Genomic DNA, 25,645 nt, shown 5'->3' with positions numbered 1-25,645 from the left:
CCTTTTATTATCTCCGGGGGGAAATAACACTCTATTTTTTCCTATTGCCTGACGCACACACTGCCTGCAGTGGGACTCAGGGTTTAGTTAAAAAGAGGGCACGGTAATTTTGCTGACATACATCCTATCCAAGCGCGGTGCGCGTTCTGTTGGTTTTTTCTCTTACTGCTCCCCACGTTTGTTTTCAAACGTAGATGTTTGGTATCATTTGTCAACACAGTCTAGTATTTTCTCTCTGCTTAAAGACAAAAACCTGCCTCGTATAACGGGGCACCACCTGTAATGATCATGATACTGGATGAGATCGCAGCATATGAACACAGGACGTAATTAGCTCATAAACCATATAAATATAATTTATGAATCAATTACAATATAATAATATATATATATATACCTATATGTATGTATTATTATATTGTAATTGATTCATAAATTATATTTATATGGTTTATGAGCTAATTACGTCCTGTGTTCATATGCTGCGATCTCATCCAGTATCATGATCATTACATTTGTATATTAATTAACCCATTACGAGCAGTGCTCATGTATTCCCCCTTGAGTCGCGGGCTGCCGTGCCGCCACGTTAATGAGAGATAGCAGGCAAGGCAGTCATAGTGATTGATGAATGAATTAAAAAACATTAATGGATGAAGGCTGGTGTGTGGGTCAAATCTCCGATCTCCCGGTGGCCCAAATAAATCCACAGCGTGAAGATTACCTGCGCTGGGCACAGGTTTGGAGCGTCGGATTTACATCATTAACCCAGGTTGCACATAACTCCATAGGACACTCTACTGTTTATACGTTTGGAGACCTCACTGTCCATGAAAAGATTCAAGCGGTGCCGGTCCCGAATCCCGAAAATGCTCTCATATAAGCGCTCGTATATTTTGTGAAAATTGCAGATCTATAAACTCACAACGCACGACACGTTGTGAGCTTGTAGATCTGCTATTTTCAAATAGCCAATGCAGCCAGATCTGCAATCTTATCTGAATGACAAAGCAGTTTGTTTAAATGAGTGAATGATTAAGCATCTAACTTGTAACATTGCAAATAGGCTGTGTTAGATTTGAATTGCTTGTCATTGTCACTTGGAAATAAAATAGGTGTGCATGTCCATGATGTATGCCTTTATAAAATGTTATATTTACACAGGGATTATTTATTAGTGTGTTAGATATACATTTTGGAGTGGATACATGTGTCCAGATGCCTGTCAGACGGTCAGACAATGCTGCTCCGCAGGGCTACGATGGAACAAACAGGTGTAGCCAAAGTCTACACGCCCTAAGACCTGACGTGAGATCTGAGCGGGCCGTACGCTGAAGTCAAAGTCACGATAGATTGATAAATGCTGAACATTTCGGTGATCTCGCCGTACGCCCATTATTTGGTCTACACCACTTTCATAAATGAGGGCCAGTGTGTGAGTGCGGTTGCGTTTTTTGTTCTGTTCACCCTGATACTGTTCAGCTCCAGCACCTCACCCAGCACCTGTTTTTAGTTTTACGGATGAGGGGTGGTTTAGTTTACCTTTCTGTTTGACTTGCTGTAAGTAAAAGAAATCTGACTACTTCATCCACCTCTGGCTCTAGGGCGTGTCTTGGAGCACGGTGCGCTACATGATCGGGGAGATCCAGTACGGCGGCCGCGTGACTGACGACTACGACAAGCGTCTGCTCAACACCTTCGCCAAGGTGTGGTTCAGCGAGAACATGTTTGGTCCAGACTTCTACTTCTACAAGGGCTACAGCATTCCTAAGTGCTCCAGTGTGGAGCAGTACCTCACATACGTCCAGGTGAGTTGTTCTTTGACTACTTTCTCGATTCATCGAGAAGTGTGTAAAAAAATTATTATTATTATCAACAAATCGATGAACCACTTATTTTTTTCATTTTGTGTCGCACAACAGTGTTGTGCAAAAATGTGAAAATCGCCGATCCACAAGTAGATCGGCTATTTTCACTATTTATTTTTTACAATAACATGGCCAAAATAGGGATTGATTATTAATAGATTATGTTATTAAATTATTGATATATCGATATATTGATATATATGTTTTTAATATCATCGATTAAATCGATTAGTTTGATTAACTGTTGCACCCCTAAAAGAAAGTGCCCCTACTCCTGAGGAGTGCAGTAAATGGCTCAGGTATGGTGCTGTGAGCTTTTAGATCTGCTATTTTCAGCTTATAGGTTAGGGATAAAAATGGCAAGAAATTGTAAACATGGCTTTTCATCAAATAGAATAGTAATACAAACGTGTGTGTGTAGGTGTGTGTGTGTGTAGGTGTGTGTGTGTGTGTGTGTGTGCACGCTGTAGCTGCTGGAGCAGTTTCATTAGAGCTAGTTTCATTGTGATGGATGGTCAAAGCTACAGGGCTCCGCAGGCTTGTGTGGCCCTGCACCGCCTCTCAAATAGAGAATGACAAACCAAGCCTTAGAGAACACACACACACACACACACACACACACACACACACACACACACACACACACACACACACACACACAACACACATGCTCACACGAATACACACACACACGCACACACACGCTCACACGAATACACACACACACCCGAATGCATGCACGCTCACATGAATACACACTCCATGTGTGTATGGGTAAACGCGACAGTGCGATTTGAACTGCTGTGTGTGTGTGTGTGTGTGTGTGTGTGTGTGTGTGTGTGTGTGTGTGTGTGTGTGTGTGTGTGTGTGTGTGTGTGTGTGTGTGTGTGTGTGTGTGTGTGTGTGTGTGTGTGTGTGTGTGTGTGTGTATGTGCATCCACACATACTGTAATCTGTACGATGAAATGAAATGCAGACCGGTGGGAAAGGCACTCTACTCTTTAAGATAGAATAAATGAGCACGCCACAGAAACAAACACCCTGCATTATTATTCCCTCCCTCCCCCCTGACACATTGCATTTTGTGTCTGTGCTGATGCTTGGCTCTATCTGAACCTATATTGTGATGAATGTTTGGAGGATCAGCTAAGCCAACGAAGGCATTAATCAGGCCGGTCTATTGTCGCTGCACACTACAAACTGCTGTCCATCATTTAACAAACCAGCCAGTGGTACGTAAGCAAAGCAGTCACATTCTGTGTCTGCCAGGAGGGATATAATTGGGTCCAGTGGTGGACAGTAACTAAGTGCATTTACTTGAGTATTGTACTTAGGTATCTGTTCTTGTGTATTGAGTATTTGGATGCTCACTCACTCACTAACTCACTCACTTCATGTTTTTATCCTGATTAATTGTTGTCATGTGAAATTAAATAAAACACCATGTGTCACTTTCTTCACCAAAGAGTAGAATTTGACTGTAGAAGCAACATTGTCAAGTGGTGTAACTGGGTTGTGTCAATTGGTGTAACCAGTATTTTTCGAGAATACGATTTTTTTGATAAATGATATATGATTATTTTATATAGATTATTTAGAAAACAGGGGTTTTCTCAGCATCATGTCCCCGCTCAACAAAAAACATATCTAGAGATACAGTATGGTGCAAATGTCTTTTCAAATGACATGACACTAACATGACTACAACATTTGCATTTTAACAAACCTGATACATGCCTTTTTGTCATTTTGCCACTGACCCTAATACCAGTAATCCACCCATTGCTACTAGTAATCCAGCCATTAATACCAGTAATCCATCCATTGATGCCACTAATACATTCATTGATACACTAATACATCCATTAATACGAGTAATCCCCCCCATTACCAGTAATCCATCCATTGATGCCACTAATACATTCATTGATACACTAATACATCCATTAATATTAGTAATCCCCCCCATTACCAGTAATCCATCCATTGGTACCAGTAGTACATCCATCGATACTACTAAAACATCCATTAATACCACTAGTAAATCCTTTGATACCAGTAATCCCCCAATTACCAGTAATACATCCATTGATACCATTAATACATCAATGGTCTCACCTGCTGCTCTAAAATGATTTGTACCACAGACTACCGGTGTAGCTCATTTCATACAAACTCAGGGTTACGGATGTAACCCCGGTTTCTTTAGAATTCGGAGTAACATACTCACTATGGGATATCAGCGCCCCCTGGCGTTGATGCAGAGCTACATACCATAAACTCCCGGGCCATTCATTGGCTGAGAAGGGTATGTCACGTGTCCGGTAGACCGGAAGAGGTATAAAACCTCTTGCGTGACGTGGCTCATCCTCTTTAACACGCTTCCTGCATGCAGATGCACACAAACAGGGGTGTTAGGTGAGTATGTTACTCCGAATTCTAAAGAAACCGGGGTTACATCCGTAACCCTGAGTTTCTTGTCTAATTCTCCGTAACATACTCACTATGGGATACATAAACCCCCCTGGGGCTTATAGCCATACCGAATCTCAGGTCCGCACGCCCCCTAGCCATAAGGCCCCGTCCCCCTGGACGTGACCTTCGGCCTCACGGGCGCCCCAGCCCTCCGGGCCGGGGTGCGGTATATAATTGAAAGAAAAGGACCCTGACAGACCAAGTCTGCCTATTCATCTAATGAACAGACACAAGTCTGACCCATAAGTGAAAACAAGGAAACAGGGCCTCCTCCCCTGGAAACCTACCAACGGTGGTTCCGAGGGGACTCAAGAGAAGGAAGGTAGAGAAGGGAAAAAAGGCGGGTTACACAAAAGACCTGCCTAACCTCCCCTACCCTAACTAGAGACAGCCGCTATGTCCAGTACAGCGTGCGCCACTGACGCCGCTGCCACATCCAGGCTGTAGAAAGCCGCAAAAGTCGATGGAGACGACCCGTTTGCGGCCGCGCACACCTCCTGGACCGACATTTCCCTGGAGAGGGCCCAGGAAGTAGCCACGCCTCTAGTAGAGTGAGCCTTCAGTCCTTCTGGAACTGGAGCGCCACTACTGACGTAGGCCAGCCTAATGGCATCCACACTCCATCTAGAAAGCGTCGCCTTAGTCACTGCCTTCCTCCGACCATCTGGGCGAAGGAGACAAAAAGTTGCGACGACGACCGGCCGACCGCCGTCCTCTGGCAGTAGAGCTTCAACGCCCTCACTGGGCAGAGACAGTGCAGCCGCCTATCCTCTGCCGAAGCGAAAGGAGGCGGATGAAAAACTATCAGCTCAACCGGTGTCTGGGTCACCATTCCGTTCTTGGGAACAAACGCCATGTTGGGCTTAACCAAACCCTGCTGTCGTCTCCCAAGAACCTCATGCACTCCGAACTTACTGAGAGCGCATGTATGTCGCTGACCCGTGTAGCTGTAGTGAAAACAACCACAAGAACCGTTTCGAGACTAACGATCTCCAGATCCATAGAGTGAAAAGGCTCGAACGGTGGGAGGCAAAGCGCCCCCAGCACCACCGCCAGGTCCCAGGCCGGGAACAGAGGCCTAGAGACCGGCCTGGCCCGCCTGGCACCGTTCATAAAACTACGCACCAGCGGATGTCGGCCAACCGTCATGTCATTGAAACCCACGTGACAAGCGGAAATGGCCGCCTGGTACACCTTAACCGTCGAGAAAACCAGACCTTGGTTCAATTTGTCCTGCAAGAACATGAGGATGCTGCGTACCGAGGCCCGGAAGGCCTCAACCGGCGGTGACTGACCCAGACACCATGACACGAACAGGTTCCACCTGTCGTCGTACGCAGACCTCGTGGAAAGGGCCCTCGCCCCCTGGATGGTAGCTACCACCTCAGGGGGTAGGCCATAAGAAGTCAAGGTCTCCCCCTCACGGGCCAAGCCCACCGGTCTAGGTCCTGAGGTTGCTTGTGGAAAATTCCGACCCCTGCCTGCCGTAGCAGATCTCTGATCGGGGGGAGGGCCCAGGGCTCGTTGTAGAGGAGAGGATTATTCCTAACCTCCATGCGCCCCACGCCAGTGCCACCAGTGGCACTGACAGTCCGTGGAGTCTGACAAGTTGAGAGGACCAACTCCAGTGACGGGAATGCATAAAGCAGTTCAGTCGGCCAACCTGGCCCAGATCTGGCTTGTTATCTCCGGAGGAGAGGCCAATCTGCGTACCAAAAAATGCCCCTGGACAACAGAGTCGCTCCACTGTTCAGGAGGCCCGGTACCTGTGAGGCTCTGGTTGACGTAAGGCGCGCGTCGCACCACAGCGTCAGATCGCCAGCTAGCCTGTCCAACACTGGAGAGGCCAGGCCTCCCTGCTTTTTGGCATAGCACACGGTCGTGGTGTTGTCGGTTCCGATCAGGACATGACAACCTCAGGTGGACGGGGCTCCAAGAGCCCACATCCACCTCCGGGGAAAAAAGGTCACACGTGGGGCTTGTCCAAACGAAACAGGTGTAAGGCCGAAGTCATGAGACCCGTCGCCTGCACGCATAGCCTGTATGTGACTTGTCACCTCACGCGAGAAGACCCTAGGCCGAAACGCTGTCTATCCCGCCCGGGACAGACGCGCCGTGAGCCTGGTCTAGCCCAGCGAGATCCCCTATGAAGGTGGTCTGCTGAGACGGGACCAAGACGCTCGACGGACGGTGACGGTGAAAAACCCCTCGACGTCAAGTGGGGAAACGGCCACGTCTGTGTGCCGCGCCACCTCCTGACTGTGGTGGATAGAAAGGAACGTGGAAATAAGCATTGAAAACAATGCTGGTCCACCCATCTCCTTAACGCACCGTCCGCAGAGAGGGTCATACACCAGTACAACCACAGTGTGTTGTTGTTGATCAGGGGAGCTGACCAGTACAACCACAGTGTGTCACTGCTGTACTGAAAAAACCCCTACACACACAGTGTACCACTGAAGTACCGGGATAGTAAAACAGTTCCGGACTGCAAACTCTCCAACAAGCTGCCTCAGCAAGCGAGTCAGGAGGGGCTCTGATGTCACCCAGTGCGGACAACGCACACGTTTCCAACTGGACCGGTGATGTCGCCACGTGATCCAGCGGACCCGCACATGCGGGGCCGTTAGAGACCGTGGAAGGGTAGCGGTGGAAGGTGGCCACCGTGGTGTTGCTTCAGCGGGGCTGGCTATGCGCTGCACCAAAAAACAACACTGCAATGTGTTGTTGTTAGTGAGGCCAGTTAGCCGCCAATCGAAGCAACAGTAGCCTGACTGGAGGTTCTGCAAACCTAGCAGCTAACAAGCTAGTCAAGGCTAAATCACCATGGGCCAAGAAACGTTGAGATCCGTTTCCAAGGGAACCGGTTTTTTGTGTGTGCGTTGCCATGGGGACCAAAGACGCTACTACTGGAGCTAGCAGCGCTAACCCTGTGTGCGTTGCCATGGGGACCAGCGACGCTGCCACTGCCGCCAGCGGTGCTAACCCTGAGGTGACCGCTCGAGGCAGTAGAGGTACTAACGGTCCGTTAGGACCCGGCGGGGTCACGTGACCGGTCACGGGGACCTTGCCTGACGTCAGCATCCGGTTTGTCCGCCAGCGCAGCCTGTCTGTTTCCATGGAAACCAACGGCGCTGTCACTCTGACAAACGGGGCCGTCCGAAGTAAGCCTACCTTGGCCGTCGCCCTCTCGTCTGAGCCCAAAGGCTCCGGACGGAGCGTCGACAAAGTCGTCCTCCCCTTAGGGAGTGCTTTGTCGCTCGTTAGCGGCGAACGAGGCCTGTAGTCCGTGAGGCGGTACGGCAAAGGGGGCATCTGTCCCTCCAAAATGGCGGAGACTCGCTGACCCGTGTAGCTGTAGTGAAAACAACCACAAGAACCGTTTCGAGACTAACGATCTCCAGATCCATAGAGTGAAAAGGCTCGAACGGTGGGAGGCAAAGCGCCCCCAGCACCACCGCCAGGTCCCAGGCCGGGAACAGAGGCCTAGAGACCGGCCTGGCCCGCCTGGCACCGTTCATAAAACTACGCACCAGCGGATGTCGGCCAACCGTCATGTCATTGAAACCCACGTGACAAGCGGAAATGGCCGCCTGGTACACCTTAACGTCGAGAAAACCAGACCTTGGTTCAATTTGTCCTGCAAGAACATGAGGATGCTGCGTACCGAGGCCCGGAAGGCCTCAACCGGCGGTGACTGACCCAGACACCATGACACGAACAGGTTCCACCTGTCGTCGTACGCAGACCTCGTGGAAAGGGCCCTCGCCCCCTGGATGGTAGCTACCACCTCAGGGGGTAGGCCATAAGAAGTCAAGGTCTCCCCCTCACGGGCCAAGCCCACCGGTCTAGGTCCTGAGGTTGCTTGTGGAAAATTCCGACCCCTGCCTGCCGTAGCAGATCTCTGATCGGGGGGAGGGCCCAGGGCTCGTTGTAGAGGAGAGGATTATTCCTAACCTCCATGCGCCCCACGCCAGTGCCACCAGTGGCACTGACAGTCCGTGGAGTCTGACAAGTTGAGAGGACCAACTCCAGTGACGGGAATGCATAAAGCAGTTCAGTCGGCCAACCTGGCCCAGATCTGGCTTGTTATCTCCGGAGGAGAGGCCAATCTGCGTACCAAAAAATGCCCCTGGACAACAGAGTCGCTCCACTGTTCAGGAGGCCCGGTACCTGTGAGGCTCTGGTTGACGTAAGGCGCGCGTCGCACCACAGCGTCAGATCGCCAGCTAGCCTGTCCAACACTGGAGAGGCCAGGCCTCCCTGCTTTTTGGCATAGCACACGGTCGTGGTGTTGTCGGTTCCGATCAGGACATGACAACCTCAGGTGGACGGGGCTCCAAGAGCCCACATCCACCTCCGGGGAAAAAAGGTCACACGTGGGGCTTGTCCAAACGAAACAGGTGTAAGGCCGAAGTCATGAGACCCGTCGCCTGCACGCATAGCCTGTATGTGACTTGTCACCTCACGCGAGAAGACCCTAGGCCGAAACGCTGTCTATCCCGCCCGGGACAGACGCGCCGTGAGCCTGGTCTAGCCCAGCGAGATCCCCTATGAAGGTGGTCTGCTGAGACGGGACCAAGACGGTGACGGTGAAAAACCCCTCGACGTCAAGTGGGGAAACGGCCACGTCTGTGTGCCGCGCCACCTCCTGACTGTGGTGGATAGAAAGGAACGTGGAAATAAGCATTGAAAACAATGCTGGTCCACCCATCTCCTTAACGCACCGTCCGCAGAGAGGGTCATACACCAGTACAACCACAGTGTGTTGTTGTTGATCAGGGGAGCTGACCAGTACAACCACAGTGTGTCACTGCTGTACTGAAAAAAACCCTACACACACAGTGTACCACTGAAGTACCGGGATAGTAAAACAGTTCCGGACTGCAAACTCTCCAACAAGCTGCCTCAGCAAGCGAGTCAGGAGGGGCTCTGATGTCACCCAGTGCGGACAACGCACACGTTTCCAACTGGACCGGTGATGTCGCCACGTGATCCAGCGGACCCGCACATGCGGGGCCGTTAGAGACCGTGGAAGGGTAGCGGTGGAAGGTGGCCACCGTGGTGTTGCTTCAGCGGGGCTGGCTATGCGCTGCACCAAAAAACAACACTGCAATGTGTTGTTGTTAGTGAGGCCAGTTAGCCGCCAATCGAAGCAACAGTAGCCTGACTGGAGGTTCTGCAAACCTAGCAGCTAACAAGCTAGTCAAGGCTAAATCACCATGGGCCAAGAAACGTTGAGATCCGTTTCCAAGGGAACCGGTTTTTTGTGTGTGCGTTGCCATGGGGACCAAAGACGCTACTACTGGAGCTAGCAGCGCTAACCCTGTGTGCGTTGCCATGGGGACCAGCGACGCTGCCACTGCCGCCAGCGGTGCTAACCCTGAGGTGACCGCTCGAGGCAGTAGAGGTACTAACGGTCCGTTAGGACCCGGCGGGGTCACGTGACCGGTCACGGGGACCTTGCCTGACGTCAGCATCCGGTTTGTCCGCCAGCGCAGCCTGTCTGTTTCCATGGAAACCAACGGCGCTGTCACTCTGACAAACGGGGCCGTCCGAAGTAAGCCTACCTTGGCCGTCGCCCTCTCGTCTGAGCCCAAAGGCTCCGGACGGAGCGTCGACAAAGTCGTCCTCCCCTTAGGGAGTGCTTTGTCGCTCGTTAGCGGCGAACGAGGCCTGTAGTCCGTGAGGCGGTACGGCAAAGGGGGCATCTGTCCCTCCAAAATGGCGGAGACAGAGGTCCGCTCTTTGACCCAAGTATTTATTGAGACCCTTCAGATTCAGAATGGGTCGTACCCCCCCCCCCCTTCTTTTCCACCAGAAAATATTACGAATAGAAAACCAGTTGGTTCCGATTCATAGATAGTTCTCTGACTATGTTACTCTGAATTCTAAGGAAACCGGGGTTACAACGTAACCTCGCGTTTCTAGACAAATTCTTCGTAACATATTCACTATGGAGAGAGAGTGAACCCCCTCTCTCAGAGACATGGTCGCCTTATCCTCTGCATGAGAGGAACAACACTGTGTCCGACATAGGAGATTATATGCATAAGAGCACGTGGAAAACACACCAGTACAACCACAATGTGTTGTTGCGGATCAGGGGAGTTGATCAGTACAATCACAGTGTGTCACTGCTGTACTGAAAAACCCTGTACACACACAGCGTAACGCTGATGTACTGGGATAGTAAACAGAAGTATCGGAAGTAATTCTTTAATAGCGCCCAAGCTCAAGAGGAAGGAGACTTCCTCCCTCAGAGTATTGGCTGCTGGACCCCTTGCACGGGAAAACAAAACTTTTTCTGTCACGGGGGGTTTTGTGGAGAAATGCAGCCTGAAACCCTTTAGTATTGTGAGCAATACCTAAGCATTCGGCTTGCAAACCTCCATTGCTTCACACACCGAGCGAGTGGGTTGGACGTGACGTCATCGGCCGCTCGGAGAGTGGGAGCGTTGCCATGGGGACCGTTGCCATGGGGACCAGTGACGCTGCCACTGCCGCCGGCGGTGCTTGTGTGGCCCTCGTTTAGTAGCGCTGGTAAGCCCTGGCCAACGGAGGACTCGGAGGAGTCACGTGATTGGCCACGGGAAAAAACCCCGGCGTCAGAATTAAGCCCATAGATATATACAGTGAAACTAGATCACACCACTGGATATATATATGAGTAATCCTACCTTGGCCGTCGCCAGAGTGTAGAAAAGAGAGTAACGTCACGCTTTGCTCTCGCCGCAAAGCGGGCCTCTATGGGCTATAGTTCCAACATTGGAACTATCTCATTGACGTAGACAGAGCACTTCCGCCTTCCATTCTCACAAAGGGATCGACGCTACTGTCATTACTCTCTCCCTAACTTACTCTGGCCGCCGCCATCTTGTCTGGGCCCAAAGGCTCTGCACGGAGTGTCGACAAACCTCTAGGAGGTGCTTTGTCGCCCTCCAGCGGCGAACGTGAGGCGGTACGGCCAAGGGGTCATGTCTGACCGAAGTACTTCCGGTTCACAGTGGTGCGTGGGCACTTCCTGTGGGACGGAAGCCTGTGAGGCGACAAAACCTTCCTCCCCGTAGGGGATGCTTTGTCGCTCGTTAAAGGCGAACGTGGCCTGCAAATCATGAGGCGGTACGGCCAAGGGGTCATGTCTGACCGAAGTACTTCCGGCTCACAGTGGTGCGTGGGCACTTCCTGTGGGACGGAAGCCTGTGAGGCGACAAAACCTTCCTCCCCGTAGGGGATGCTTTGTCGCTCGTTAAAGGCGAACGTGGCCTGCAAATCATGAGGCGGTACGGCCAAGGGGTCATGTCTGACCGAAGTACTTCCGGTTCACAGTGGTGCGTGAGCACTTCCTGTGGGACGGAAGGCAAAAACCGGCGTGACCCCATTCCACTGGCGCATTTGCGCCCTCTGGCGGACAGGGGTGATGTGGGTTTTTATATTACCTTCATATGATCCAAAAACATGCACAGATGTTATCCAACAATGTCTAGAACACCGGGACTCGGGTGTTCCAGACAGTGTGGGCTTATGAATCGAGAACGTTGATACATTACATGCACGGATATCATCCCATCAATGTCTGGGATACCGGAGTTCGGGCATCACAGACATTGTGGACTTATACACAGAGAGCATTGGAGCAGAGAAGCCCGCTTGCAGGGGACTCCATTGCTCCGCTGCTCTTTCAGATGTTATCCAACAATGTCTAGAACACCGGGACTCGGGTGTTCTAGACAGTGTGGGCTTATGTAATTGAGAACGTTGATACATTTACATTACCTGCACAGATATTAGCCCATCAATGTCTGGGATACCGGAGTTCGGGCATCACAGACATTATGGGCTTATATACAGAGAGCATTGGAGCAGAGAAGCCCGCGGTAGGGGACTCCACTGCTCCGCTGCACTCAAGCCACGTGAAAGAACGAGATCGTTTGTAACATGTAACACATTTATTTCTTTGGCAGAAAAAAATTTGTACTTTTAAACACACATTCGTTTTCATTAAACATGGCCTTCTGGCAGTCGAGGAGCCGTCCATCTTGTCCATCGTCTTCAGAAGCCCCCGAGGTTTGCTCGATACACAGAGTGAGAAGGCTAACAAGCTGGTGTTATCCTAGCGAGGCAAGCTAGGCTAGGACAACGCTGTTAATAACCTGTTGCATGGGTGTTAAGCCAACAAAACACTGCCTGACTAAGGCGACGTTAACCTAGCGAAGCAGCTAACGTAGCTAGTCTGGGCTAACTCACTCACGAGCTTCTGCCTCGTTCTCCCCTCGCCTATGCTGCCGTCGCCGGAGCCCCTTCGTTGTCTCCTGGCGACGCACCGCTGGCCCGGTACGCTTGCTGTGGCAGCGGAGTAGACGGCTGGGAAGAGGGGGAGGAAGTGCCGCTAGGTAGTCGCACCTGGGTGGTTCCCCCAGTCACGGTGCTAGCGGCTGCTGCAGTGCTGCGTAGCACGGCTTGTGTAGCAGCCTGGAGGTGCTGCGAGCGGGGGCTAACGCCGCTCGCAGCCGGGACTGCCGGAGGGCCCATTGTGGACTGTGAGCGCACGTGGTGGGCCCCACCACCCACGTTCCCTGGGCCGTGTTGCTGGATCCGCGACGACCGGGGACGAGACGTCGCTGCCTCCCGCAGCCAGGGCGCTGCCCTGGCTAAGCGGCTATCGAGGTGCAGCGTGGAGAACAGCGCAGTCCTCGCAGCGTCCCGGTGCATCTTGGAAATGCCCCGGCCCCGTAGAGACCGAGGCACGAGATGCAGAAACCACGAGGGTCATCCCCGGCGATCATCAAGCGGCAGAGCAGCAATACGCAGGGACGTGGAACCTCCATCTCGAGCTAACCTGTTAGCTTTCAGCCGCAAGGCTAAGAGCGCGGAAAACTCAAAGGAGGAAAACTTGCTTTAGCAGTAAAAGAAAGAAAGAGAAGATAGCCGCGGGAGCGGAAATAATAAAACTTTTTTTTCTTTTTTTTTAATAGGAGGAAAACCCGTTGGTTAGTACAAGTACCACCGAGTGGGCTAAAGCTGGTTTCTGTCCTGATCAAAGTTACGTTTGTTATTATTAAGGTATGTCTTGAGCTGTTGCATCTGCCATGCAGAGAAGCGAAAGAGGATGAGCCACGTCACGCAAGAGGTTTTATACCTCTTCCGGTCTACCGGACACGTGACATACCCTTCTCAGCCAATGAATGGCCCGGGAGTTTATGGTATGTAGCTCTGCATCAACGCCAGGGGGCGCTGATATCCCATAGTGAGTATGTTACGGAGAATTAGACAAGAAACTCGCAGTCGCATGCATGCTGAGACTGTGTTTTTTTGCTAATTGCAGTTTCATATGACCTGTCACTCATGCTGAGGTTTCTTGGTATCCATGGACTGAACTGAAGCAGCATCAAATCAAAGCTTTCTCTGGGGAAATACATGGAAACACAGCAAACTTATTGCTCACATAACATGTAATTATTCTGGGTTCCACGCAGAGTTACCTCTGAGTGACTCCATACATTCATCTCTCTGAATAATTCAATAAGTCTTGCTGTCTTTGTTCCTTTCGGGTCGGGGCGGGTGCTCACAGAGTCGTTGAACAAATTACATTTTCGTTTAGCACAGCTGCCCGGACAGGTTATTGTGTTCAGCTAATGAAGAGTTTGCTTTGGTAAACCTCATGGGCACAATTTTCAAATGTCTCACCCAATCTGAATTTCATCAATCTTTAACCAGTCATGACCCCAATTTGCAAAAGTACTAAATGAAAAGAGCAAGTTAAAATTCCCACAATAACGCGTTTTTTTCTCAGTGGACATCATTGAGGAACTTGATGGTTAATTATTTCAAGACATCCTTAGTGTGTCATGAATGGCATGGGTCCTGATATTTGCCTGTGAATGGGCTCACAAAATAAAGACTTGCAGGCATCGCCGGCATTATTCAAAAGATATTTGGTTCTCAGTTTCATCCCATGCATCATTACAACAACTTGGGCTCTGGGTAAAACTTGATTAGACATGCTTAAAAAAGCTTTATTGTCAGTTAATCTGAGATACTTGGCAGTATCAGGTTCCACATTTCAGAGACAACTGAACACAAACGGTTCCCTAACTAAATTCATCCATCTCATTGAGATTCAAATTCTTGTTCAAGGGCACATTCATAGGCATTTGTTGCAAGCATCCAATTTGTTGTTTCTGCAGTCATATTAGAGCAGGGGTTCCCAAACAATGGGTCAGGACCCATTTTTGGGTCACAGACTAATTTTTACGGGTCATGAGTAAAGTTTCTACAATTCGTTTTCAATTATTTAAAAAGATTTTTCAGAACAAAATGTTTTAATTTAAAAAGAATTTCAGAAACTAGAGGTTCAGGCTTCTATCGGTTGGATCAACAGTTCTGAACAACTGGATATCTATATGCCTATATATGGACATATTGGTCGGATTGGTGGTTCTGGACAACTGCTTATCCGAACGACTCGACGGATAATTAATATAAATATTTTCGGAAATGTCTATGGGAAAAATGTATGAGCTTTCGATTTGTGGCTTCCACTGCTATGCCCTTAGCAGTCGGAACTGTTGGCTCTGGACAACCGGATATCCATATATGCCTATATATGGGGGTATCGGGTTTGTTTATGATTATGTCTTGAGTCATACTGTTTGTCTAAATGGGAAAATAGCCGATCTACAAGCTCACAATGTGTCACATACATCACAACACGTATTTTTCACTAGTTTTGAAATAGGGCTTAAGTGGTTAATTCATAATGTAATTTGTAAGTATCTTTTGGGTCTGGAGCTGAAAGGTTTGGGAACCACTGTACTGTACTAGAAGTTCTAAACATTTGGTTCAGTGATCTAACGTGAATCTTTTGCTCCTGCAGGGCCTACCAGCCTATGACACCCCAGAGGTGTTTGGTCTCCATCCCAACGCTGACATTACCTACCAGAGTAAGTTGGCTAAGGACGTGCTGGACACCATCCTTAGTATTCAACCCAAAGACAGCTCCTCAGGAGGAGGGGAGACCAGGGAGGCTGTGGTGTCCAGGCTGGCTGATGATATGCTGGAGAAACTGCCACCCGACTATGTACCGTTTGAGGTATGGTACTGTGCTGTATGTGTGATCAGAGTGTGAAGAGAAAGGAAGAAATAACGAGCAAGGCAAAATACAAAAAACGAAACAAATTTTGAAAGGACATTTTTGATTCTATGACCTACGGTTTAAGGCCAAAACGGTTGCGCTACACCGGTGGTGTAGCGCAACCAATAATCAAGTAGGTTTTATTTGTCACTACAAGTACAAGCAGCGAGCGAAATGTTGTTGGGACATATTCTGCCATCGATTTTTGCTAAACATAATATATTAAAGCAAGGGTTAGGTAATAATAATAATAATATTTTAAAAAAAATATATATATATATATATATATATATATAAAAAAATATATATATAAAAAAAAAAAATATATATATATATATATATATATATATATATATATCGATATGAAAGGGGTGGATTGCCTTCCTTGGCCTACTGTCATTGTGCACAAAATGTTTTGCGCTGATACAGACAGACAGGCAGACAAAGGTGCGGAGAAAAAAATGTCCTTGTACAGTATGTGCAAATATACGAAATAAAGAATTCAAATTCTGATTCTGGTTCCCAAATGCTTCCCAATCAGGTAAGAGACCGTCTCCACAAGATGGGCCCATTCCAGCCCATGAACATCTTCCTCCGGCAGGAGATTGACCGCATGCAGCGGGTCATCGTCCTGGTACGCAACACCCTGACCGACCTCAAGCTGGCCATCGACGGGACCATCATCATGAGTGAGAATCTCCGGGACGCCCTGGACTGCATGTATGACGCACGCATCCCAGCTCGCTGGAAGAAGGTACGTTAAGGAAACGTTCTCTGTAACTGGTTGAACCGCAGAGAAGCTTAACCAGATGAACCCTCCTTGTGTCCCTATTCTGGGCAAACATTCACCGAAAAGGGTTGATCTGCAATCCGCGTTGCGACACGTTGTGGCAAAGATATTTGGTGTAAGGGAGAAAAGGAGCCCCTAAATTTGCCCCTAAAAGTAAAATCTTGTTCTTCGTGGGCACTTGCAATATTGAGAGACATGTCTCCTCTAATTGTCTTTTAGTTTTGCTAAAATATCTTGTTGTGGTCTGTAAATATCTGCTCTGAATGTATGGTTTAGCTTTAAGTTTGGTTTTAGTGCTAATAAGCAATTTTTTCAGGGATAGTGAAGAGCAGATTAAAAATATTATCTCAGTGTGACAGAATTTATTCAAAATTCTCAAACTGTGTGATCATAACAGGTTTTGTACTGTGATTTAGCATCCAAGCGCCTTGCTCACAAACTCAAATGCTCTAAATTACAGCATGCATATTATTTTTACGTTTCTGATGTCAAATAGGTCATAGTAGACCTATTTGATCATAGTAGTATCAGCCAGTCAGTCTCTAGTACATTAGCTCATACTACAGATGGGTATACTTCATTTGTGTTTTCCCGTATTTGTTTAATTTAATAGAATTGCATCCACAGTGTACATTTCACTGATAGAGGAAAATGGCTTTCCAGTTTACTTGACAAACTTCACTGTTGAAAGAGAGGCAGCAAAACGAGAAAGAAATATGAGTCTGTATGTTTTTTTTCTCTCTCTGTGGCATGTATTTTAATAACTGTGTTGGCATTCAAGGAATGCACTCACAAACATTACATTATTGGAATACTGTGTGCTTGGATTGTGCAGACGGTAAATCCAGGGCCAAGGTTCATATTTTTTGTTGAACTTTTGTTGAATTTTTTTCCTTTACTTTATCTTGTCATGTTGTCCCCAGTCTCTGTCTGTTCCATTCCATTGTGCTTGGATTGTGCTGTTTTGGCCAAGCTTTGCTCCAGTGGAGCCGGTCCGTGTCACATCCTGTTGGATATTCTACTCAGATCAGCATGGATCAGCTTTCTTTGTTGGGCACTCTTTTGTTTATATTCTGCTTTTTTGTTGTTGTTCTCGTTCATTTCAGGCGTCGTGGGCCTCCAGCACCTTGGGATTCTGGTTTACAGAGCTGCTGGAGCGGAACCGGCAGTTCCAGTCCTGGATCTTTGAGGGTCGACCCAACTGTTTTTGGATGACAGGCTTCTTCAACCCACAGGGGTTCCTGACAGCAATGAGACAGGTAACATACCACCCAGCTATTTAGATCCCACTGGGCAGGGCACCAGATGGCACGGCACACAGACAAATGCGTGCTTGCTTGCATATATTTCCCTCTGCTTCTTGGCATTCTGTATATACATTGGCATAGAGTTCTGCTCTAGATGAAAGGGAGAATGGGAACTCATTTATTCATGAAGTTACACAGAGAGACAAAGGCTTTGTGTTTCTGTTTTATTGTATACCGGTGTTCATTGTTATCCAGCATAACAGCTTGATTGCTTTTTCTGTCCATGTTTCTTGAAGGTTCTTCCAGGTCAGTCACTCATTGTAGAAACCCTTTCCTCTCAAATGGCTTTACGCTAAGGTCGTCTATGTTCCGCTCCAAGGCATAAAGCACTAACATTAGCTTTACAAAGTGACAGAAAAACAAAAATGTCAACCTCGTGAATAAAATGAAATAAAATCCCTATGGGAGGAGGGGAAAACTTTTTCTGTTGTCAGTTGCTGCAACTTCGGTTTTGCCAGTGTCTGAAAGGATGACATTTTAGGAATTTCCAATCTCCAAGGATTATTTTCGGCTTGACGTTTCAAAACAATCCACTCCTAAAATGTATTTCAAACTCAGCAATAGCATTACGTTGACAATTAATAAAAGCTACATAAAGTTCACTGTATTGGATTACGGTATCTAAGTAAATTTCAAATCTCTACTCTAGTACTGAAATAAATGTAAACCATTCACCAGTTTATCCTTTTGTAACTCTTGAGAGTGTACAAATGGAACCAAATGGACGAGCAAGGTCCATTTGGTTCCATTTGTACACTCTAAAGCACAATGCGTAGGCCTACTCCACCAAATCGGTTCGGCTAGTCCAAAACTACAATATGTGTATTGGTCACAGACGTTCCACCTTGTTTCCACATGAATTCAGCCCAGCTTAAAGTTCATTCTGTCAGCAGTGAAGCCAGTGAAAAGCAGCGGTAGTTTGGAAGAGACACAAGCCAACGTTCAGGAGGCTACAAACACCTCTAGCCTCCTGGAAGTTGGCTCCAAACGCCTCCGAAATCTCTAGTCTAATGACTATTCATAAACACAACCTAACACTGGAAAGGGCAAAATCTCCACACATTCCCCACAGTGCGTCACGGTGGGGAAATTATTTTGAAAAACGTTTGAAGTTTGTTTTTTGAAATGTTTGAAAAGAAACCCCAAAACGACATGACCCACAATGGGTCCCAAAACGTTGCTTTAACCAATTAAGACCGGGAACGCATTTGTGTCATTTTAGATTTCTTTGGCTATTCAAAAATAGCAGATATACAAGCTCATAGCGCGGCACCGAGTGCCGTGCTATGAGCTTGTAGATCTGCTATTTTTGAAAAAATCATGAAAAATGTTGCAAATCTTTGATATATTTTTTAAGTGAACATTTGTGACTCAAACCTTTGCTTCTGGAAGGTCCCTGGAACAATATTTTTTTAGATGGGGGTCCGCAGCCAAATACATCCTACCTTGACATGAAAAAGTTTGAGAACCACTGATATACACGAATCCAGCTGACTGAGTCTGACACCGCAGCAATGGTGGCGCCAGCTACAGGGCAGCGCTCCGTGGATTCGTTTATAGAAACATAGGTTTTTCAGAAAACTGTTAGTATTTAGAAGACATTTTGTATAGATTGGGCCTCAGGGCTTTAAGGGCTAAGATGTGGTTGTGGTCTCTCTCCTCATAGGAGATCACTCGAGCCAACAGGGGCTGCGCTCTGGACCGCATGGTGCTGTGCAACGAGGTGACCAGGTGGATGAAGGACGACATCACCCAGCCCCCCATGGAGGGGGTGTTCGTCTACGGCCTTTACCTGGAGGGGGCCGGCTGGGACCGCCGCAGCTGTAAACTGATCGACTCCAAGCCCAAGGTCCTCTTTGAGATGATGCCTGTGATAAGGATGTACGCCGAGAACAATGGTGAGGACTTGGAAAGGTGGATGTGTGTGTGTGTGTGTGTGTGTGTGTGAAAGAGAGAGAGGGAGGGAGAGAGAGATAGATGGTGAGAGGGAAGGAGCCAATAATTCTTTCATACTGTTTTTCTTTATTTTTTACTTTAGGGGCATGTACTGTAGATCAGATTTTAGGGTTCTCTCTCTCATTCTCTGCCTCCCTCCCAGCCCCCGCTCACATTCACATCCTATCAGAATCATTGGATATTAACATTTAAATGTCAGGCAGACTAAAGCATTATTTATTTTGTCTGGGAGTGGATTACCAGCAGTGTGTATCATCACAAAGTTTGTTCTGGTTGAGACCAGAGCGGACCAAGACCAGCCGCCTAAAGCTTTTAATGCCCATAAGACAAGTCTGACAACAGTGTTTGACTGAGAAAAATAATAGACTCTCAACTAAAAAAAGTGTCATTGTGGTTTGTGGCAACACTTTTGTTCGTTGGAGATTGGTACGTTTGTTTTGACTTGATATGAACAGGCATGAAGCTCTGGGAAAGAATTAGACACAATAAATGCACATGTGCCTTATGTATTCTGTGTGGGTGCGTGTGCTGTGCACAGGGGCTGTACAGTGTGCGCTTTTATGCAAGCACACAAGCCCACACACGAGACTCCATTAATGAGATTACTTCCATGACTGTGCTATAGCTCAGAGGACTGCCTGGAAAAGGATTATTAGTTTTCTAGCAAACAACATTGTGAGTTAGCCTACCAGAGGGGATTTCTTTTGAGTGGAGTCCTTGGTTTCAGTCCATTCAGTTGGAACTCAAGGAGTGACATCAAGGGACCAGACACTCACAAGCCTTGTAATCACAGTGTTTCCCACACAGTGCTCATTATAAGGCTCTTCAAGAGGGCCTGGCGTGGTTGTAGAGAATCACTCCAATAGCTCTCAAGCATGTTGGGACTGACTCAGTGAATCCACATTAACTGACATTATCTTTCTTGCCAATATAAAGACAGATTTTTCTATTTCTGCAATGAGATATTATTCCACTTACAATGAAGCTGGAAACACTGCCAGCTCTGTGGTAATCATCATATTCCTGATTTCACCGCAATGGTTTGATTTTCCAGTCTGTGCAGCGACTTTATGTAAATTCTTGCGTTGCAGGTGTAAAGGATGCCCGCCTGTATTCCTGCCCCATTTACAAGAAGCCAGTGAGAATGGACATGAATTACATCGCAGCTGTTGACCTGAAGACCTCTCTTCCACCAGACTACTGGATCCTGCGCGCTGTGGCCCTCCTCTGTGACGTCAAATGATCTGCTCTTTTGTCTCTCAAAATGACGTGCCGTACAAATTGGTGAACTCTTGAGTCTTGCCACATCAAAGGAGGAAATGGTTCAGAATGTACTGTGGATCTGTATTACTTATACCAGTGATTCAATTTGCTCAATTTGAGTTTTTTTTTTTTTTTAATCACTGTAACCCCACAGTTACACACCCTTAACCACTGAACCACTTAACAACACAATCATTTTCGAAAGATTTTCTAAATTGTTCGAAATATTTATTTTTAATAAAATTGGGATGGCAGGGTTAAAGGGCGGGAGCTAAACCGCTAAACTGACAGGACTCCTCGGGGTCCCTGTCCCGTCTCAGCTCCTGGGGCTGGAGGACGCCGCCCGGCGACCGGGGTCTTTTTTCTGCCAAGGCCGGGGCCGAACTGGGCTTACCGGAGCTACCACCGGGACCCGGTTACCTGCTTAGCTTAGCGTCTAGTAGCCGTAGCGTCGCTAAGCAAAATAAATGGTGCCCGTTTTGTAGCACCGGTGGCGACGTCGAAGAAAATGAGCGCTCCTTTTTAAATCTGAAAGATTTTCCAATCGTACTGTAACATATATATATATATACACACCTATAAAGTTTGAATCTATTTAAATAAATAAAAACTCAAACGTGACTCTGTTTTGATTTGCTATTATACTGATGATGTCATGTTAGTATCATGGATAGTGGTTTACAAACCACTGACACAGCTGGTTTACAATAGAGCCTCAGTCAGCTGGTCCTGATACTCAAAAACTAGCATTAGAACCTCCTAACACTACTAATAATCAGGACATTGAAATCATGTCCAAAACCATTCCTTTAAAAAAAAATAGCCAATCTACAAGCTATGTGTTTATTTTCCCTACTTTTGTGCGACACTCTTGTATGATGAAGGGCATTCATTTATGAAAAAACATTCAAAAGTTGAAATACTGTATGGAGGTTTCTGCCCGACAGCAACGATATAGTAAACACTTGTGATATGTATTTAATTATCAACGAGGTAAATGCCAATGACCACTCCCCACATGACTGAAATACCTACAAATTTTAATGAATAAGTCTTTACAAAAAAACAATGGCATCATTGAAACATCAAAACACTTTTTTGGTAATATTTGCTTTTCTTACAAAACCATTGCACAATACCGTACACACTGTAGTGCTACCCTGTACACAGACCTGGGATGGGTTTCCCCAAATTAAAACCTTCCCCCTAAAAGTCCATTTATCCTTTTGACTTACAATGATTACATTCACACAGGACCAGACTGCCTGTTTTTTCAATCACTCTGATCCGATCATCTCAGGGCTACCTAAATAGACAGGTTAATAATGTGGTTTCTCCCAGTTTAAACAAGAACCCAACCAATATATCGGCCATTATCTGACATCTGTATTTGAAATTATGCAGCTGATGTATCCCTATCCTTATACAGTAGGTGAACATAATGTGTCCGGGTAGCTCAGTTGGGAGCGCCACTCAGCGTATGAGTAGCACGACACCTACCATCAGTACTGGGAACTGATGGTAGGTGTTGCACTCTACCTCAGTCATTTTCAGTTTATTTGTCAATTTTTTGAATAGTTACATTTACTTTAGTTTTTTCGCTTAAAGTAAAATGTCTAAAGTTTTCAAATTGATTAGAAAAGGTTTTGACAGAATCTGTCTAAATCAGGATCGGCATCAGTCAGGTTAGCTAGTTTAGACAGGGAGGAGATCAGATGCGAGTATAAAACTCACACATTTGCCACCTACTGTAGTGCTGCACATCAGAATAATCTGAGCCATTTAAAGGACCATGCCAGTCTAAATACATCATATACGTCATTGTTTATCATATGCATCATATACGTCATGTTTACTCACAGCTTAAGCTATATCTTACAGTACACAAACCATTTTGCCATTAATTGCTTCAGTCTTGGAGGTTGTCGTTGCCGTACATTTGTTTACATTTTGTCAAAAGTCGTTAAAACGCTACGGAACATGACTTAACTGAGTCTTTAGCTAAACAAAACTGCATGGTTAATAAATCATGGATTTTTTAAAAGTTTGTACAGTATATCAATCTTTTCTCCAGGGACTACTTTCGGCTAGACGGCTTTCAAATCAACCTGTAAATGCATTAATTTATATATTTTTGTATGGACAACAATGGAAATGAATCCTGGACTTCATTGTGTTTTATCCTCAAATTGTATTAATCTGTGGTTAGTCTCGAGTGGCCAGACTGTTGCCTCCCACAATTTTCAAATGCTTCTGGTCATAGTCTGGAGCACTGGAGCTCTTATCAAGCGATAAAGCGGATGCGACGCCTCCTCCCCACTTCCGTTTTGTCTTTTACAGTCACGCAAATGTATCCTAATATAAATCAAAATCATCGAAGCATATAGCTTACTGCTTAACAGAAATTTAAAAAAGTAAAGATATTTTTGAATATATTTTCGTGAACGGAAATGAAGAACAGATGCCAGCTTCCTGCCTCAGATTTCAGGAGGCGTAGTTCCAGACTATATAGCATTGGGAGATTGTGGAATAGTTGTGAGACTAATCTGTGGTTGCTACTTTTCAAACAAACTCGCAGACACCCTCCAGGCCGGGTCGGCTACCCAGGACTACTGTACTGTATGTTGCGACCTGTTATAGCACCACCATGAGGCCGATTTGAAACATCTGGGGTACAACTTCCTTGGCCTACTGTGAGTAAGCAGGCAAAGTTTCGCGCCAACCAGACACTGTGTTCATGATTTCTGGCATTTTGTGGAAAATGGGCCACTCCCGCAAACTTTGGTAGGCAATCGTAATCAATCGGATATGACAAATCTGATGTCTTGATCACATTTGATAATGTGTACTGATTTGTGTGAGGTTTAGACAAAATCTGTAGGAGTAGTGCAAAAATCCGCCTCACTACTAGCACTACGTATAACAGACCAATTTGAAAAATGTGGGGTGGAGATTCTTCCTTGGCCTACTGGGCCTACAAGTTTCATGCCAATCGGTCCAGGGGATCGGTCCAGCGGTGCCCGAGATTAGCTGTTCACAGACGGACGGACTCACAGGAGCGAAAACATAATCCCTTGCCTTTGGCCGTTCCGGCCTGGCGGGGATAAATATAGGCTTCCTCAAAGACAAAAACAAACCACGGCATGCTTTGGAAAATGATCGGCACTAATGTCAAGTATATGGTGAATGGTAATCAATTAGCAGAACACGCCAGACCACCGCTATGGCCCTTTAATGTGTGTAGAAGCTGTTGGGAAACCTGGTCCTGCATGAATGTCATTAGATACTTTCTCATTATCTTTTCTGTATGATCTTGGACCACCCTTCAATACATCCAAGATTTCGTGCATCTAAGGAAAAAGCGGACAGAGGTACCGTATGTACACAAATGTCTGTTTCCATGTGGCTGTATGTATATATATATATATATATATATATATACACACATATACATATATATATAAACAGGACTAGCTCGCAGCAGTGGTTCATGCAGTATGCCATTTCATCACTTATCCTGTGCTTTAATTTTTAACATGACAGCTCCTATCTGTGAACTATTTTGCATCCCTATATATTTGGTTTATTATTTGGGGACACAGAATGACTGGAGTGAACGCACTCCATACATCTGTAAAGCCTGATTTATGCTTCGGCAACAAGGTGTCATACAACATGTCGCTCGACAAAAATAATGTTATTGTCAACGGAAAACAGTGTCCAATGCCATGTGCTGACACCTTTTCAGTTGGAAACACATCTGGCCTAAGGGTACTATGGAATTAATTAGCTGCATCGGCAAATTAGCCTACAAACTTCCTGATATGTTAAAGACTGTTTTGTAGACACGAACAAAGTCAACAAGGACAACAACAGGACACTATCTAGCATCTACATCATATTCAAGATTACTTTGATCATCCAAAACATCATTTATGGTATTAGAGTTAATTTATTTTCCACACTTAACCAACTGGTGTAAAATATGTGAACTGGGGACGTCTGGCAGCCATGATGTTGAATAATAGCTGCCATGCACTTGCTGCCATGCTACAATAAAGTATTTGCTATAGTTTCTTCTCCCTCAATTACAACACTGTCAAGTTAAAGTCAAAGTCAGTCAAATTACAATCTATCCCAGGTCTACTGTCTACTGTCTGTATGCACTACACTTACAATTATATAAGTGAGAAAATGTATACTACAGCTGCGGAGCAGTGACTGTAAGGCTTGCATTCACACTGGAACAGTCAAATCTAATTACTCAATTTTTTTGGGTGGTATCGATCAGATCTCGTCACGACTAGTTTCAACTCATCTGTGAAATTAGATGTTTATACTTCTGTAGCCATGAGAACATCCGATTTGTGCCACAAAGCATTAAAGGTCAGATCTTTTGTCCCTTTTGTAAATCCAGCTTGTATTGACGTTGATGGTCTCGGTGTCACGGCATTACATTCCCCTGGGACAGCGAGCGGGTCATCTCTGTGTGCACAAAGTATGTCTTAAGTTCTCCTTTGCCCTTCACGTTGATGATGCCTCGACAGGAGCACATGTAACCCAGGGTGATGAGAATATCACTCGTTTCCTCTGTAACCTACAAGATGGGAAATGTCTGTTTTAGTCATCTCACACAACTGGTGATGGATAGCAGCAGACCTAGTCAGGAAGACAACTTCAGTGGCCTGCAAAATTCACTGATATACAAACTCTCAAGAACTGAAGAAAACTGGTTCAGTCAGAGAGATACGGTACATCACATCTTTTAAAACTATTTATTGCAACAACAAAAAAATAATAGTTATATTTAGGCAGAAAGGTTCTGCTCTTGGACGTGCCTCCCAATGAATTT

General features: G+C 46.5%; 2 protein-coding genes across 2 annotated transcripts in view; one reads left to right on the top strand and one right to left on the bottom strand.

Moving 5' to 3' along the window:
• The window catches only part of dnah5 (dynein, axonemal, heavy chain 5), a gene marked incomplete at both ends in the record, with an annotated part of 153,136 nt that extends 132,363 nt beyond the window's left edge, over nt 1-20,773 (top strand). Inside the window, 6 exon segments of the mRNA XM_080426081.1 lie at nt 1,605-1,808; nt 15,220-15,435; nt 16,019-16,231; nt 17,374-17,526; nt 19,241-19,472; nt 20,622-20,773. Coding sequence (XP_080282207.1) covers nt 1,605-1,808; nt 15,220-15,435; nt 16,019-16,231; nt 17,374-17,526; nt 19,241-19,472; nt 20,622-20,773 — 1,170 coding nt within the window.
• Nucleotides 20,774-23,721: 2,948 nt separating this feature from the next.
• The window catches only part of adcy2a (adenylate cyclase 2a), a 140,842-nt gene continuing 138,918 nt past the window's right edge, over nt 23,722-25,645 (bottom strand). The window contains exon 25 of the mRNA XM_080425526.1: nt 23,722-25,390. Coding sequence (XP_080281652.1) covers nt 25,238-25,390 — 153 coding nt within the window. The 3' untranslated portion in view covers nt 23,722-25,237. The remainder of the gene's footprint in view (nt 25,391-25,645) is intronic.

Source organism: Gymnoscopelus braueri, assembly GCF_963280865.1.
Source record: "Gymnoscopelus braueri genome assembly, chromosome: 4".
Lineage (NCBI taxonomy): Eukaryota > Metazoa > Chordata > Actinopteri > Myctophiformes > Myctophidae > Gymnoscopelus > Gymnoscopelus braueri.
The sequence above is the reverse complement of the archived record's forward strand: the minus strand, read 5'-3'. Positions and strand labels throughout refer to the sequence as shown.